Source organism: Sclerotinia sclerotiorum, genomic scaffold (genome assembly GCF_000146945.2).
Source record: "Sclerotinia sclerotiorum 1980 UF-70 scaffold_1 genomic scaffold, whole genome shotgun sequence".
Classification (NCBI taxonomy): domain Eukaryota; kingdom Fungi; phylum Ascomycota; class Leotiomycetes; order Helotiales; family Sclerotiniaceae; genus Sclerotinia; species Sclerotinia sclerotiorum.
The window spans coordinates 1778650-1794011 of NW_001820835.1; the positions used below are offsets into that span (position 1 = coordinate 1778650).

Consider the following 15362-nt stretch of genomic DNA (forward strand, 5'->3'; position numbering starts at 1 on the left):
ACTAGAATCTCTAGTATACTCATACAAAAAAGGGAAATTTTACAAAATATAACCGGTATAAGCGGGTTTCCGGTATAAAAATGTCCGGTATAGCGGTGTCGCTCTGTAAAACCATCGAAAGCACTTTAAAAGTCACAGATTGGGCGAGACACCGAACACGGAGAAAATTTCCTGAAAGGAATGGTTACTGTGCAAGTAAATGCTGTTAAAAGGGAGCATTTTTTTTAACCGTTTTAGTGGGAGGTTAGTGTAGCTGAAGTCACGACTTGCACTAATCGCTTCATATTCTATCACCGAAATTTGCTGAAAAACTATCCGAAGCTTTTGGGATGCAGGGAGTCAAGGAGTTTGATGCGTGAGAAAGTACTCGGCTATTACTTAAGGGTTGAATGATGATAGCCGCTTGGTGTGATATGGGTGGTCACTCTATTTTTGCATAGACTTCTCATCGTTGATCACAAATCGAGGGTTTTTGGTTGGCACAAAATAGGTTGACTTTATTTTATTGAATACTTTGGAAAGAGAAACCCTCCTTTTCAATCTCAAAAATGGGATAACACTGCGTATACATATAGAAAGCCCTCGAGGAAGAGCAAAGAAATACATTTTCCCTTTTCCACTATCCACTATCCACCATTTCAACATACCGTTATAGAAATATTACACCATAGTGATGCCAAGACAATAAGATTTCCAGTCGTACCATCGAATACATACTGTGTTCATCGATATCCTTTTAAACTAGACTGGGTTATCACTGCCTGCCTGAATCATCATGACATGAAGCAAGATTTCCATTATATTCCTACGGCACCTGAGTCCAGCAAGGCGAGCCCGACACTCGAGGTGACACAAGAAGTCCCACAAATAAGGTTCGACACCCAATTCTGAGGCTATTTCGCATGCCCTATAGATCGCTCTCAAAATTTCTTCTTTTCTTTCTGACATGAAAGGAATTACAGTACTAGAGCATAGATAATTAGCCGAGGGTCTTTTTACACCAAAACTTAATTATTCTATTTATGTTAAAAGGAATAGAAGTTACCGGTACTAATCACGTGTCGTGATTAGTAATACGGTTACCTAAACAGGCTAGATTAGACGAACCATAAGCAGGCATATTGGTCCCCTCCGAGGATACCAAGAGGAGATTGATATGCCTACAGACGTAGTAATATAGTCAATATAGAGGCCTCTTCCACCCAATCTTTTAATAATAGGTTTAGAATAATTAAAATACTTCGATAAATATACTAATCAACAAAAAAAGGGCAAATATCAAATGTTAATATTAGATAGATATAAAAGTTATGGATCGATACCTTTTTAATCATATTGTAAGTCAAATGACATTATATATATAAAGTTACTATTATATTCAAGTCATTTAATTCAATTATTTGATATTGGATATTTTAGTGTATTCAAATATTCATATAATTGTCAAATTGATAAGTTTATTAAGGTATATATCAATTATATTTCTAAAATTGAATTTTTTATAGCTTTCAAAGCTGTATATCAACAATCGATTATAATTCAGAATATGAAAGCTAATTTTCGAGGAGCAGGACTAATACCATTTGATCTTCAAGCTGTGCTTTCGAAATTAGATATTTGAATTCGCACACCTACCCCTTCATCGACCCTTTTGGAATCTGCTAACTCTTGGGTCTCTCAAACACCTCACAATCCAACTGAAGCTCTTTTACAATCAACTTTAGTGAAATCTCGAATTGCTCGATATCAATCAAGTTCTCCTATATCTATATTCGAAATTGTAATTGTATTAACTAAGGGTACAAAACAACTAACTTATAAGAATATACTTTTAAATGTAGAGATTCATATACTTCAAAAGGAAAATGAGATATTAAGCAAACATCGATACATTAAAAAAACTCAATTACATCAAAGAAGAGTACTTACTGATCAAGAAGCTACAGATATAATATCACAACAAGAGATGAATATTTAGATTCGATATAACAAGTATCAAAATAAAGGAAATTCCAATACAGAATCATCTATTAATCGATGTTGTAGTAAATGTGGAAAGACTGCTCACAATTCAAGAACTTGTTCTAATAATATAATAGACCCTAGATTATTAGATTCTTAATAGTTTAAATCAATTGATTCAATAATTGTTAATTAAAATAAGTTTAAAGTAGTTGAATAAGTGAAAAAGTGACGACTCGCTGATAGTGTGTTACGACGGATCTCACATACCTAACATCACGTGATTAGCATCATGTGATATGAGGATCCCAGTAGGCTCAGCTGTCCCAGTACAACTGGGACAACTGGGAGCACTGGGACGCATGCCACGATGGTCTATATAATCAAGATGGATTTCCTTTGTATAGAGCTTCGTGCTCAAGATCAATCATTTAGTATACTCTACTATTAGTTACGAATTGCATATCATTATTGTCATTACTTTAAGTCCCTGCTTGACGCCTAGTTATAAACCTACTTCGAGAGCCTAGAGCACTTCCACGTGATCTAGACGGCAAACCACGTAACATAGTGGCGACTCGCTGATAAACCACGTTATTATAAAATTTATATTATTTTTGTAATAGAATTTCGATAAATAATCTAAAAGTAAGAATCTGAAATCCTCAAAAAGATTAAACAAAGAATAATATAATTTTGAAAATAATATTTTTAATTTTTATTGATTTTACAACAAAAATGTTACGACAGGTAACAATTAGGTCACAGGATTAGTAATAACACGTGATGCGAGGACTCGAAGAGCTCGAAGGCTTGGCCTCTCGAGCCCTTCGATCGAGGAGAGCGAAAGGATCGAAGCTCGATACCCTCGCTCTCTTCGAGCCACGAAGCATGAAGGTCTATATAATCAAGATGGATTTCCTTTCTATAGAGCTTTGTGCTCAAGATCAATCATTTAGTATACTCTACTATTAGTTACGAATTGTATATCATTATTTGTCATTACTTAAGTCCCTGCTTGACGCCTAGTTATAAACCACCTCGAGAGCCTAGAGCACTTCCACGTGATCTAGACGGCAAACCTCGTAACATTAAATACCATTCTCGATCTACTTTCAGGAAAGTCGCGGGGCAATAGCAAACGGTAATTATTTCTAGCGCCATGACAGGCTTGATAAGACGGATCTCAATTTTATTTGTGCCAGGCGTAAAAATGCCGATGGTGTTTAGAGTACAACAATGATCGAAGGGAATTCCATGAGCAGGTATAAAGATTCCACGTTGAATAACTGCTGGGAACCGAACAGCATTCCTCAGGAAGATCTCATAATTACTCATGGCCGGATTGTCTTTTAAGAGACTAAATTGGCGTTTTGATTGAGCATCGAGCGTATCAAAAAAGCTCTAGAATTCATACACAGGCGGGAACCCATAGATTAGGCTGGATCGGGTGGTTCAGGAGATAAACACATCGCCATTAATACTGTGTCTGTATGTACGAGCGTTCCAGCAGGAGTGTCTTTCTTAAGTGTACACGATATTTTTCCATTAAATCTGGCGTGGACATTCAATCCTGGATGGTAAGTTCCCGTAAACATTTTTCAGTGAGATGATGAATGGTTCAAAAGAATTGTAGATTGACCTGTAAAACTGGTGTAAGTACTATCGCTTTTAGATCAAAAAATAGGAAGGAATGAAGAAGAATTGATCTTAGCATGAGGAAGGAATAATTCATCAGGAGACGGGCCCCGAAAGCTCCGGACTCTGCAACTAAAAACTTGATTTTTGAATCATTAAACTTTTAAGACCTTAATAGTCCATTCAGAATTTTGGGCTTTTTTAAACACTGATTCACCTCAGGATTTCAAGTTCATCTAAAACAAAAGTCAGTTTAGATCTAAAATTTTGGATTCCTTCAAAGTGGCAAATCAACAAATTCAACTGGACAACTTTCAGGATTCATATGCACTGCAGTGCAAGGTATTAAAAACAATCACTCCTTCCTGATTCAGACATGAATTAACTATTCACCTCGCTTGCCAAAATATATCACTCTCTTCTAATCACTCGTGCCTAATCCGCCATATTCTAGCCTGTCTAGGAGACCGGGAAGACACATGAGTGATCAATGTACAGGAAGGAGGAAAGAGGGGTGTTGGTTGAAATTCTAGAACATTTAGCTCAACCAAATCTTTGACGAGGTATGCATAACATTACATGAATGTAACGTCAGCATGATTCTAAGAGTTTACTTCATAAAACACCGCAAGCATAATTGATTCTACGTTACTCATCCGCCGACCAGCAATTCCCTGAAACCTCAACGATCTTCCAGCAGAACCATCAACAGCACCGTCCTCTCGGACTCCTCATCTCTCCCTCATAAGCTCTGCATATCTCACCATATTAAAAACCGGAATCTTCTCATCCCCTCCAAGCTTTTCCAAAATCTTCCCTTGCACAATCTTGTTATATGTAAAGCTTTCCGCCACACACTCTACTTTATTCATATCAAATTCCCAGTCAAACTCTAGAATGCGTCCAGTTCTATTTTCCCATATTAGTGTATTCAAAGCCCATGAACACCAGCTGAACATTCCGAGGTGGTGTATTTCGGGATCAAATTTGTAAAGTACATCATACAGCAGATCTTGGGATTTGACTTTAGCGAGTAGGATAAGAGTGAGAACTCTTTGACTTGAGTCGCGCAGATGGTTCTGGCGGTAGCCTAGTCCTATTTGACCGCACTCTTCTATTGCGACACATGGGTATATATCTACTAGCTTATGCTGGACGAGAGAGCCCATGTTGGAGGCGTTTCCGGTGACTAGAGAGGTGTCATATCGGAAGGGCTGTTTGTTTTCGCATTCTGAGACGCAGAGATAGAGGTAGCTCTGCGCTTCTTGGCTAGGTGCTTCGGTATCTTGGAGGTCGGGCTTCAACCTAGGATAGGCAGACATGATGATTATTGATAGCTCCTTATGAGTTTAGATTCTGTTGTGCTTGAATTCGGTTGTGGAAAAGTGATGAAGTGGTTGATATTATGAGAATGAAGAGGTGTGTGAGAATGTAAAGAGACATTTTATACAGAAAATTTGCAGTATGTGGAAGAAACTACCACATTCATATAGGAATATATTCTATTCAAATATCGCATAGACATTCAGATAGTTGCGACGATAAACTTGTGGTCATTTGACGCTAGAAGACAGATTTACCAAGAAATTACGCGCACCAAATATTCACACAAATGCTATGATCATATTATTCAGAGAATTTAAATGTTATTGGTGTCTATAAAGTAGCAGCATTTGTTTGTGAATATATCTGATACCTGACGGAGAAGTGTGGATCCAGACTGGAAGTGAATACCCTGTTCCTTTTAAGAGAGGACCTCCATAGCCTTTGTACCTAGTTTGTGATCAGAAAAACTCTTTTTCTCCTCGACCGAAACATTCTTCCAGAGTACCCCCAAACCACAAATGATGAATCTCTCCTTTCTGACTTGACAGGCTTTATCCGACGATCGAGGAAATTATACATCTTAGGACACAACTGAGATTACCCTCCGATTTACTTAGAAGGACAAGTAGAAATATTATTCTAGCGATGGATTTCCCGACAAAAGCCAAGTTTTTACCTCATACCATTTCTCAAGCTATATTTGAATCACCGTCCTTCGAGAGTGATATGTCCATAAGACCGCTAGACCAATCTCTTCTGCACCAGGAGGTTGAGGGGGTCCGCATGCAATAGCTAGAGTAAAAATTAGATATCATAGTCAGAGACACCTTTCGATAACCGTTCTATCCATAGATGACATTTTAGTCATTGCGAATGGAGGTAAGTTGCACGACTCTGCAGAACCTTTGAATAATATTCTTTTCACGCAGAACAAGATATTGGGCCGAGGCTGCGCTTGATGAGGTGGCCTTATCTTGCTTCGTACCATGGGAAATTGAGGGATAAAGTTTTGTAGATTCCGGGTTCATGAAGACCAGCTTGCGCTTCCATTAATGACTTAACTAGCATGGTTTAACTTGGTTTGAGAGGATCCAGGGTCGATGCATATGATCAAAACTTTGAGATGAGAGCGGTTACACTTTTGCATAGATCGAAAAGAGTGATAAGACATGGGAAGTATGGCCTCGAACTTTGTGCGGTTCAGCTAATCTATGGGTCCTGGTCTCTATTATTACTATCTGTATGAATCCACTAGGTTTATATTCTTGCTTTGGGTCTCCATTTAGCATATGGGTGATCCTCCTCTGCGTCCGGAATCAAATGATCTACTGCCCTTGTATTCAACATGCCAGGGTGAACTTGTGAGACGTCCGTAACACCCATCATCCTCATTGTTGTTTCCAGCTCGTCTTTCAGGACTAAATGTTGTTAGTAGATTCATCCAAAGCGCGATAAGTAGACTGTAGGGGTATAACTCACTCTCGATATATTTCTCAACCCCCTCCCGGCCCCAGCCAAGAGCAAAAAGGAAGCCCCTACCAATTCCTACAGCTTTTGCCCCTAAACACAACGCTTTAAAGATATCAGTTCCTCTCATAATTCCACCATCAATGAAAACTTCCATTCCATCGAAAACTTCCGGTGCATTCTTCTGCATTTCTAATAATACTAATATTGAAGCTGGGCTCGTGTCTAAGCTTCTACCACCATGATTACTTATCAAAATTCCATCTATTCCATGGTCTAGCGCCATCTTCGCATCGAGCGAAGTCTGTACACCCTTCAGTAAAATAGGGAGCTTCGTACACCTTCGTAGCCATGCGATATCTGACCATGAAAGCGTAGCATCAATATAGGCACCCATTATTCTTCCCAACGCACCGCCTTTCTTGTCATTTTTAGCTTTTGCACCACTCATCGGAGTAGACAAGCTCTCATCTGCCTTTACTCTTTCATCTGCTTCTCGCTTCCCGGGAACTGGGGCATCAACTGTCACGAATATTGCCTTGACACCAAGAGCTTCAACATTCTGTAAGAGCTTTTCAGATTTATGTCTTTCCTTATCAACGTAAAGTTGAAAGAATATTGGGAGGTCTTTCGGCCCACCTGAAGTTTGCGAATGATTCTCAGAGACAGCCTCGAAAATTTCAGCGATTGGAAAGCTTGCGTTTGTGCTGACGGTCATTGCCGACCCCGCAGATTTCAGCCCGCGAGCCAGTTCCCGTTCTCCTTCTGGATGTACCAGTTTAGCCATAGCTGCGGGTGAGCAAAATATTGGCAAATCCAGTTGATTACCAAGCATTGTAGTCTGTGTACTAACATTTTTCACATTCCTCAAAATCCTAGGGCGAAGACCAATATCCGCATATGTCGAACTATTCCTGCCTTTGGTTATAAGATCTGTAGCAGCGGAAGAATAAAATGCCCATGTTTTCGGCGAAAGAAATGATTCTGCCGCAGTCACAAAGTCGTACGTATTTATCAAATTATCAAGGGAAGGCCTCGAGCCCGGCGCAAGAGCCTTCGAAACTTCAGGTGGAGGTTTGACCCACTCGTCTGTTATGGTACAACGATCAATTGTTCCCAAGACTTTGGAAGCTGGGAGTGAGGAGGATATCAGAGAGGATGCATGAAATTCAGAGTAAGCTTTTGAAGCATCGCGGCCGGCATATTTCAGGATTACTAGATGAAGGATTAGAGTGTGACAATGACCTGGATAGGAGACTTACTACTTGCACCTCCAGGGTGTCCAGGCGCAAATTCTGTTAAATCGTAAACCGTATCATTTACTACAATCCACAAGTCTGAAGGAATATTGTGCTGCGAAATTTCCTTCACTGATATCCTTCGCGCGAGCATCTTGGGATTCAAGGTTGGAACTTATTTTGTCTCGACAATTGGATTGGCCTCAACGAGAATAACAATACAGTAAGGAAAGTAAGGAAAGTAAGGAAAGTAAGAAAAGTAAGGAAATGAGGATGAAAGTATACAAGAAACGGCAATGACTAAATCAACATAATTAGGTATCTGGCTCGATGGAATCAATAGAAGTCGGAATTGTTGCCGCTCTTTTCCATGATGTTATTTACGGAGTATGTGATGATGAAAGTTCGTGGTAATTGGGACCGAGCTCCTCGGTACATTTAATTATTTTTCATTCTGCGACCAAAGCTTGCTTGGTTACTCGAGTAGCACAATTGTATTTGATTGTCAGTAACTGTTGCTTGAAGATCGAAATTGTCTTGATCCTTGTTATGTAGTAGAGACTTTAGAACAATTTTATTTCTCCAGTCTACACTTTGATACCCATTACGTGGTCACGAACGGAATGGAATACTAGGTAGATCAAACGGAAAGGCATCTAATATATATTATTGCTTGATTCTAATTTTTATATTACATTATATTCTTCATGATGAAGGATGAAGTCATCATAGTTTTGATTTCTCTGCAATCATGCCTGCAGAATTTGGAAGGCTCTCGATGCTGTCCCTGTCGATTTGATCCACACTTTGGTATCCAGACACATTCATTAGGATATCAAAGTCGGCTAAGAGAGACTTCATGACATGTCGAACCCCCAATTCACCCTTGATACTTAGTCCCCAAACCCATAATCTCCCGAGGAAAACAAATTTTGCCCCAAGAGCCAGAGCTTTAAACACATCAGCTGCACCACGAATGCCAGAGTCAAACATGATGTATGTCTTATCACCAACAGCTAAAGAGAGGAATTAGTATCAACCTCATCAACTTGAAAATCCACAGCCTGGGTAAGTGTTGGGTATCAATCACATACCATTAACGATTTTCTCCAATGCATCTAAGCTTGCACAAGCTCCATCGACCTGTCTTCCAGCATGGTTAGACACGACTATTCCATCAACACCAAGTTCAACAGCTTTCTTTGCGTCAGCAACATGCTGAATACCCTTCAAGCAAAAGGGTTTGCCTTTGCTAATCTTCTTCCAATGCTCCATGAGCCAAGGCATTTTCTCCCAGGACCAGGCGCGTCCATGCCAAACGTTATCAATCCACATCGCTCCAGCCTCATTTGGTTGCTTCTTTGCATCGATGCCAGCTTCTTCCAATCGTTTCTGGAAAACGGGATCAGATAGTCCCAAATCAGCTCCCTGACCATGGTAAAAAGCGTAATTTGAGTTCACAACATCACGATGTCGCCAAGCTAATTGCGATGTATCCAATGTTAAGATACAGGCGGTAAATCCACTATCATAAGCTCGTCGCAACAAGCTCAACGTTAATTCGTCATCATGTGGCATATATAATTGGAAAAATCGTGGCCCAGCACCATTTGCAGCTCCAACATCTTCAATCGAAGTCGATCCTGCAGTAGATAAACAATATGGCAAATTCAATTCCTTAGCAACCTTAGCTACTGGTAGCTCAGCCAAAGGGTTGTAAATCTTGTTGATTCCTATAGGTGCAAATCCAATAGGTGCGCTAACCTTATGGCCAAAGATCTCAGTTTTCGTATCACGATTGTTTGTATCAACGAGCATTCTAGGTACGATTCGGTGGCGGTAAAAGGCCTGTCGATTCGCGAGATGCGTGTGTGATTGGCCTGCGTTGCAGGAAGCATAGTACCTATGGAAAAAAGTCAGTTTGGTGATGTGCAGGTTTGAAAGAGCTCAACGTACCATCCACCTTTTGTTAAGGTCTCTTTGGCCAGATCCTCAAGGTCTCCTGGATCAGTGCTAAACGGAGGAACCTCTCCGGTGTTATCTTTCCAAAACATCTCTCTCTGATAGAGTGCCCATTGTGGAGAGTCTCTACTTTTGATATTGGGATTTTGGGGATCAGACATGATGAAGGAGCGATATGAGAAGTCAATCGTAGCAAAATCTATAGCAATAGAAAGAAATATACAATTGGATCAAGGACTCCATGATCAAGAAGGAAATTGATACTTAACTTGCATAGATGAGCTCATGTCACATTTGCTTCATAACAAATCTATGATATCATTGTTGATAAGATCATATGTTATTCCAGACGCAGACATTGAAATCTGTAATTTTGATGAACTTTGATGACAAATGATTGTCACGTGCATCGCTCGAGCGAGAATTTCGTGGCTTGCCTGTGGCTGCTCTCCTTCCGAGCACTTAATCATTCACGACCCATCAGCCATCCACAATATGGAGACTCAGGCTTTGTATCAATGAGTCGTCTCGTCGCAAACTTTTACAACATCTTTCTCGGTGTGGACAAAGCAGTCATCCAGGTGGTCTGATGCCTCGGCTCTCTCATGCTCTCCTACACAGAGCTTACAATGTTTCGCCTCTACTACCATTAGTCCTTCGAGAGACACGCAGTCTTCCGTCTGCTATCAATGAATTGCGATGGCTACGCGAATACGTCGATAAGACTACAAGCTGTTACTTGCCTAATCAAAAATGGAGAGTGTTACTGAAACTCTGCCAGAGACGTGCTAGAGGAGAACCTCTGCAGTATATACTTGGCACCCAGCCTTTTGGGGAATTGGAAATCAAATGCCAACCTGGAGTACTTATACCTAGGTAGATCCAATAAAACCCCTTTTCTCTAGCTTATACCTAACGACCAAAAGGCCGGAAACAGAGGCATACACAGCCCACGTGGCAAAACTTCTTATAAAAGCAAAGCCTTTCCTCTACGAAAAATGCGAAAGTCCGCAGGAATCAATGAAGATCATCGACTTTTGCTCCGGGACTGGTTGCATTTCTCTCCTTCTATATTCTCTCTTGACTAATGTATACACTAAACTTGAAATTGTTGGTCTAGATATCTCCCACAAAGCACTTGGTATATCGAATCAAAACATTCTTTTCAATGCTCTCAAAAGTTCTGCGCAGCAAACTGTTAGCTTTGAATATGCTAATGTGCTCGGGGAAAAGCAAAGAATCCTAGACAGATGTCAAGGTGTGTGCGATGTAATTGTATCTAACCCTCCATATATATCAGAAGATGGATTCAAGAAAGAAACGACACGATCCGTGAGAAATTGGGAGCCAAGACTTGCGCTGGTGCCTGATGCATCGAAGCTAGATATCGAATTCTCAGATGGTGATGCTGAGAACATCTATCCAGTGAAAGCGGAGGATATCTTCTATCATCGCTTGCTGCATTTTCATTCCCTTTTAAAATCGAAAATTCTAGTGATGGAGGTGGGAGATGAAGCCCAAGCAAGGAGAGTTGTCAAAATGGCTATGAGCTCTTCAGATAGGATTGAAATATGGAGGGACTGGCCAGACCAACACGAGCCCGGAACCGAAAGAGCAAACTACATGCTCGTTGGCGATCACAATGTAGCAGTCAGAGGCAGTGGTATGGTTAGGGCCGTTGTCTTACTCTCTAATCAGCACTTTAAGTTGTAGCAATGCGGAATACCGTTGATACCATCGTTTTAAAGCTCATCATCATCGCACGGAGAAGGCAAGTAAGATGAGTCACGTTTCAGCATTGATAGTAAACATCAAAGACATTCCTGAAAAAAATCTAGAAGTTCTTTGGATTCATGAAACGATATAAATACCTACCTATTGAGCACCCCTTTTGCATCAGCCGAATCCACCATATCAGCCTTTTCAAGACTTCTAGAAGGCTAGCTAAAAAAAACTAAAAAACTTGAAACAATGCCTTCACAGCTCCGCTGAGTGTGTATACATGCGCAACGATTCCCAAACGCAATATTGGTACCTCAAGGAACAGGCTTCGCTCAAGTGGCTGCCACAATTGCCCACAAGAAATTGTGCGCTTGGGAGATCTCGTGTTTTCCTGGTATGTTTAATTCGAGCTTTACGAAGTCCGAACTTGGCAAGCTGGTAATTTATTTAAAAGAAAACTTCTTTGATTAAACTCCCTGCAGTCCTGTTGGCTTCAGAAAGATGAAGTATTTCTGCCCAATCATTTTATCATAAGTCCCGCTTCATCTGTTGCAAACCATCGAGTCTTTGAAAGGTTTCCTTCCTAAAAGTTCCATGCAAGAAATGTGCTTTCGCCCCTTCAATATAATTTGTTTTCACGTTATTAGTAGCTTATTTTATCTTCCTAGTTTATCATAAAGTAGATATATATTCTTACAATCAATCGTTCGCACTTATCGCACTTCTCCGCCTCTCGGCCGAAAATTGTAGGACAAGGTTCAGGCCAACTGCATTTCAAAGACCCACAAATCCCGGATATGTTAAAACCTTCTTTCCATTGCTGCTGCTATCTCGTCGGAAGGGCACCTTTCAGTAGCTTCCGCCAATCCGTTCCAGACGAGAAGGGCAAACATGACCTGTTATCATTGGCAGGGGAAGCAGCGACATATGCAACTTTTTAAGATAACTCTAAATGTCTGGACTATAGTACCAGAGCACGAACTTCCACGGTGCATGTCTTTTTGGGTTAGGGTATGCTTCCGGCTCAGGTGGACACATCTTTGAGTGGGATATCGTGAGTTTTCTGGGCATCTTCACAGTTCCATGTCTTAATCAACCGCATGCGTACTCAAATTGCAAGTATCAATACATCTCAGCTGACTAGCTTGGTGATGGCGCTACGTGTGGCTTGTTGGGACTTGCACATCCCTCAATGTAAGTAGTTTCTGTCTCTAAGCCAGGGTTTTTCTGATTTCGTGCAGGCACCGCGGCATTCAACGCCACGACATTTGATATCGATAAAGTGGAATCTCATCGTAGTAAAAATTTCATCGTCATTTCAGGGTAGCTGATGCCATGCAGTCTCTTCTTGTGATCCTATCCTTACATCATGCAAATAGTATCTCATTTTTCTAATCTCAATCTTCAATTTCACCTCAAGCGGGCCATCACATTACATTTGTCACGGAGATGGATGTATAGCTTTTAAACGACTTGCTCTCGTAGGGTCCTGTGGTTTCTGGGACCTGGTTTCTTCAAATATCTTGCTGCTGAAAAAAGGTTCTAGACAAGATGGTCTTTCGTGTCCAAAACATGACTTATCCACACAGTCTTCGCGCATTCACCAAAACTTTATTTGCTTCTCCACAGAAGTCTTCTTAGTACTCGCTCACCCCAGACAATATCCTCTATTCCGGCAGTTGAAGCAAAAAATGGAACTACAAACAACCATCCCGTCTCTTCATGCATGCGGCAAGTCTCAGGTCCAGCTCTCCGTCGACTCAAGCACAACTCTTGATTTCCTCCGCTCTCGCGGCACTCTACAATCAACGCTCCTATACGATGCGAATATTTTCGCTTGTTCCCTGCCATGCGATGCGAAATTTCCGTAATTAAAGTTCGATGATGGCAATGCGACGCTCTGGTTGATGCAAGGGATATGGTACAGGATGGCAAGACCGATAGCGGAGGCTGCGCTGCTTGTGGGAGTGATAGGTCTCTGTTTGATTTATTTTACGTCTTGGATCTTGTTTTCCTCTGGAGAATGGGGTTGTTCTCTTCGATTTTGGTGCTTCGCAGTTGAAGTTTAGATATCAGGTTTCTATTAATTCTGTGTTGTTAAGTAGCCTCTTTTCATCAGATGCAAGTGATGTATGCTCGGGCTCGTGACCTTCCGTTACTATTCGAGGATAAGAAAAGAGGTTTTACTTGTGCTTATATTATCTATGAAATGTTACTTTCATTTCTCTGGTTTATTTAATGGCGGTGTTCGTCATTTATAGGTTACCCGTTCTTTTATCAAAGTTCGTGAACAGAAGTCGGATCCAGTCACTTGTCCTGCAAGTCAAAGCAAAACCCTTTGAACCGAATGTTGCTGCGCGCAATTTACGTCCAAGTGGCGTTCTGTAGTCGTAAAGATGCGTGCCAACCTCTTCTTATCATGGCTATAGGGTAGTATAGTCCGTGGAGTAATACTCATGCTGATGGCTGCCGCTCTGAACTTGTGTGTGCCGTCCAAAGAAATTGAACTTTTTGTACTTGATAATCCTCGTCTGAGGTATCCGTCACCTTTACCGTCCTCTTGTTAGCCAGCCAGATTATGGTTGGATTGGTAAGGAAGCATTTTCACCATGCCTGCAAGGTCTAATGCCTACTCGTCGGAACTTGCATTTCATTCTGCATTCGTGCGGCTGAAGCTATTGATTACGCACCTGCAATGCGTAATGACTTTCACTTTGAATTCTCGAGGCATGTAAATCCTAGACTCTAAATATTAAATGATTAGAAAAGCCGGGTAATTATGGATCAGCTACATGATTGTCTCTACCGTACTGTGTTATCCTATGCCTAGCTACATACTGCTACCAGCTTCCACATAAATCGTATATATGTTACTTGGCTGGAAAAAACCTGAGCTTACAAGTTGTGCTTGGTTTTTCTGGTATGTCCCTATGATATCCCCGTCAAATCGACTTCTGTAAGGGGACTGGATATAAGAAGGTGAATCTTTCTTTGTACATCTTTCTCGGGAGCAGACTCTCCCAGTTCTTCGAAAGTGATGTCTATTGTAACATAATCGAGTTAGTACATGTTGGAGTGAAATCACTTGACCATCCTCGAGTAAAAAGGGCTGTAACTTCGAATGAACGGGCCTCGACAGTTTCAATATCATTGCCCCTTCTGCTTCATTTGCCGAAGAGTTCAATAATTGCATGTGCGAGTTCGTTCTTTCCACCTGTTCTGAGTCTTCTTGAAACCGCCACAGTATTCTCATCCATGAATACCTGAAAGAGCTATGGTATGCATTCCTCGGGGCCGGGATTACATTCCTCGCGAGGCACTATGGACGGAAACCCTGCCTTCGAGCGGTTCGGGACGTTTAAATATCGTTGTGGTAGCATCATCAGGAACGGACGCTTAATTAAGCAATCGGTTTGCCGTATCATTTGAAAAATTGCAACCACACCAAATATTTCTCGTCATCAAGGCCGTAACTCAAAGACAAAGGTTGTAGCTACTGTCCAGACTCAGAATCTTGAAGCAGACATATTGGCGCTGATCATTGTTATAATCTGCTCAATCGTTCACCCTAGACCCGCTCGCTCTCAATACGAACACCTTCCAGCTCTCACCCCTTTAAACCACAAAAATTCGTCGATCATCACGTCACCGGCTCACAGAAACCTGCAAAACATTTAATTCTATCAGGGAGACAGAAAAAATGTTCCTAACTATCCCGATTCTGGCGATAGTAACGAGTGCATTTAGCCCCACGCTAGATTGGGTTCAAACAAGAGACAAGCATTGCTTTCCCGTCGCCAGTCCCACATTTCTCGGGCAAGAGCACGTCGCTGATCATGGTTAGCATCCGCCGTGATTGCCCCTGGACCAACATGTACAACATCAGATCATAATGTGCTCAAATGTTTCTATTTATTTATAAAGCAAGATTTTGTTGATGGTTAATTTGAGCCTCATCGGTTCTCGATGCAGGTAATCACTTTCATCCAGGGGCTCCAGCTCTCTCCAAATTTTATCTCGGGAACTCCTCATTAATAATGCCATTAT

At 41.1% G+C, this 15362-nt stretch overlaps 8 protein-coding genes across 8 annotated transcripts; 3 read left to right on the forward strand and 5 right to left on the reverse strand.

The window, feature by feature from the left end:
* Positions 1-80: 80 nt before the first annotated feature.
* Positions 81-891, forward strand: SS1G_00683 (predicted protein; the record flags this gene model as incomplete). Its single annotated transcript, XM_001598544.1, has 3 exons — positions 81-195; positions 322-355; positions 576-891. 3 exons carry the CDS (start codon positions 81-83, stop codon positions 889-891), a joined length of 465 nt encoding a protein of 154 aa, XP_001598594.1.
* Positions 892-2732: 1841 nt separating this feature from the next.
* SS1G_00684 (predicted protein) lies at positions 2733-3560 on the reverse strand (the record flags this gene model as incomplete). The annotated part of the gene is made up of 3 exons (XM_001598545.1): positions 2733-2861; positions 3076-3366; positions 3462-3560. The coding sequence occupies 3 exons, from the start codon at positions 3558-3560 to the stop codon at positions 2733-2735; spliced, it is 519 nt and encodes a 172-aa protein (XP_001598595.1).
* Positions 3561-4331: 771 nt separating this feature from the next.
* Positions 4332-4922, reverse strand: SS1G_00685 (predicted protein; the record flags this gene model as incomplete). The annotated part of the gene is made up of 2 exons (XM_001598546.1): positions 4332-4509; positions 4606-4922. The coding sequence occupies 2 exons, from the start codon at positions 4920-4922 to the stop codon at positions 4332-4334; spliced, it is 495 nt and encodes a 164-aa protein (XP_001598596.1).
* Positions 4923-6183: 1261 nt separating this feature from the next.
* On the reverse strand, positions 6184-7785 carry SS1G_00686 (hypothetical protein; the record flags this gene model as incomplete). Its single annotated transcript, XM_001598547.1, has 3 exons — positions 6184-6344; positions 6406-7608; positions 7656-7785. The coding sequence occupies 3 exons, from the start codon at positions 7783-7785 to the stop codon at positions 6184-6186; spliced, it is 1494 nt and encodes a 497-aa protein (XP_001598597.1).
* A 572-nt stretch (positions 7786-8357) lies between these two features.
* On the reverse strand, positions 8358-9754 carry SS1G_00687 (hypothetical protein; the record flags this gene model as incomplete). The annotated part of the gene is made up of 3 exons (XM_001598548.1): positions 8358-8647; positions 8726-9534; positions 9588-9754. The coding sequence occupies 3 exons, from the start codon at positions 9752-9754 to the stop codon at positions 8358-8360; spliced, it is 1266 nt and encodes a 421-aa protein (XP_001598598.1).
* A 1378-nt stretch (positions 9755-11132) lies between these two features.
* On the forward strand, positions 11133-11306 carry SS1G_00688 (hypothetical protein; the record flags this gene model as incomplete). The annotated part of the gene is made up of 1 exon (XM_001598549.1): positions 11133-11306. One exon carries the CDS (start codon positions 11133-11135, stop codon positions 11304-11306), a length of 174 nt encoding a protein of 57 aa, XP_001598599.1.
* A 900-nt stretch (positions 11307-12206) lies between these two features.
* On the forward strand, positions 12207-12642 carry SS1G_00689 (predicted protein; the record flags this gene model as incomplete). The annotated part of the gene is made up of 3 exons (XM_001598550.1): positions 12207-12326; positions 12395-12509; positions 12557-12642. The coding sequence occupies 3 exons, from the start codon at positions 12207-12209 to the stop codon at positions 12640-12642; spliced, it is 321 nt and encodes a 106-aa protein (XP_001598600.1).
* Positions 12643-13769: 1127 nt separating this feature from the next.
* Positions 13770-14956, reverse strand: SS1G_00690 (predicted protein; the record flags this gene model as incomplete). The annotated part of the gene is made up of 4 exons (XM_001598551.1): positions 13770-13862; positions 14006-14053; positions 14313-14356; positions 14911-14956. The coding sequence occupies 4 exons, from the start codon at positions 14954-14956 to the stop codon at positions 13770-13772; spliced, it is 231 nt and encodes a 76-aa protein (XP_001598601.1).
* Between the last annotated feature and the right edge of the window lie 406 nt (positions 14957-15362).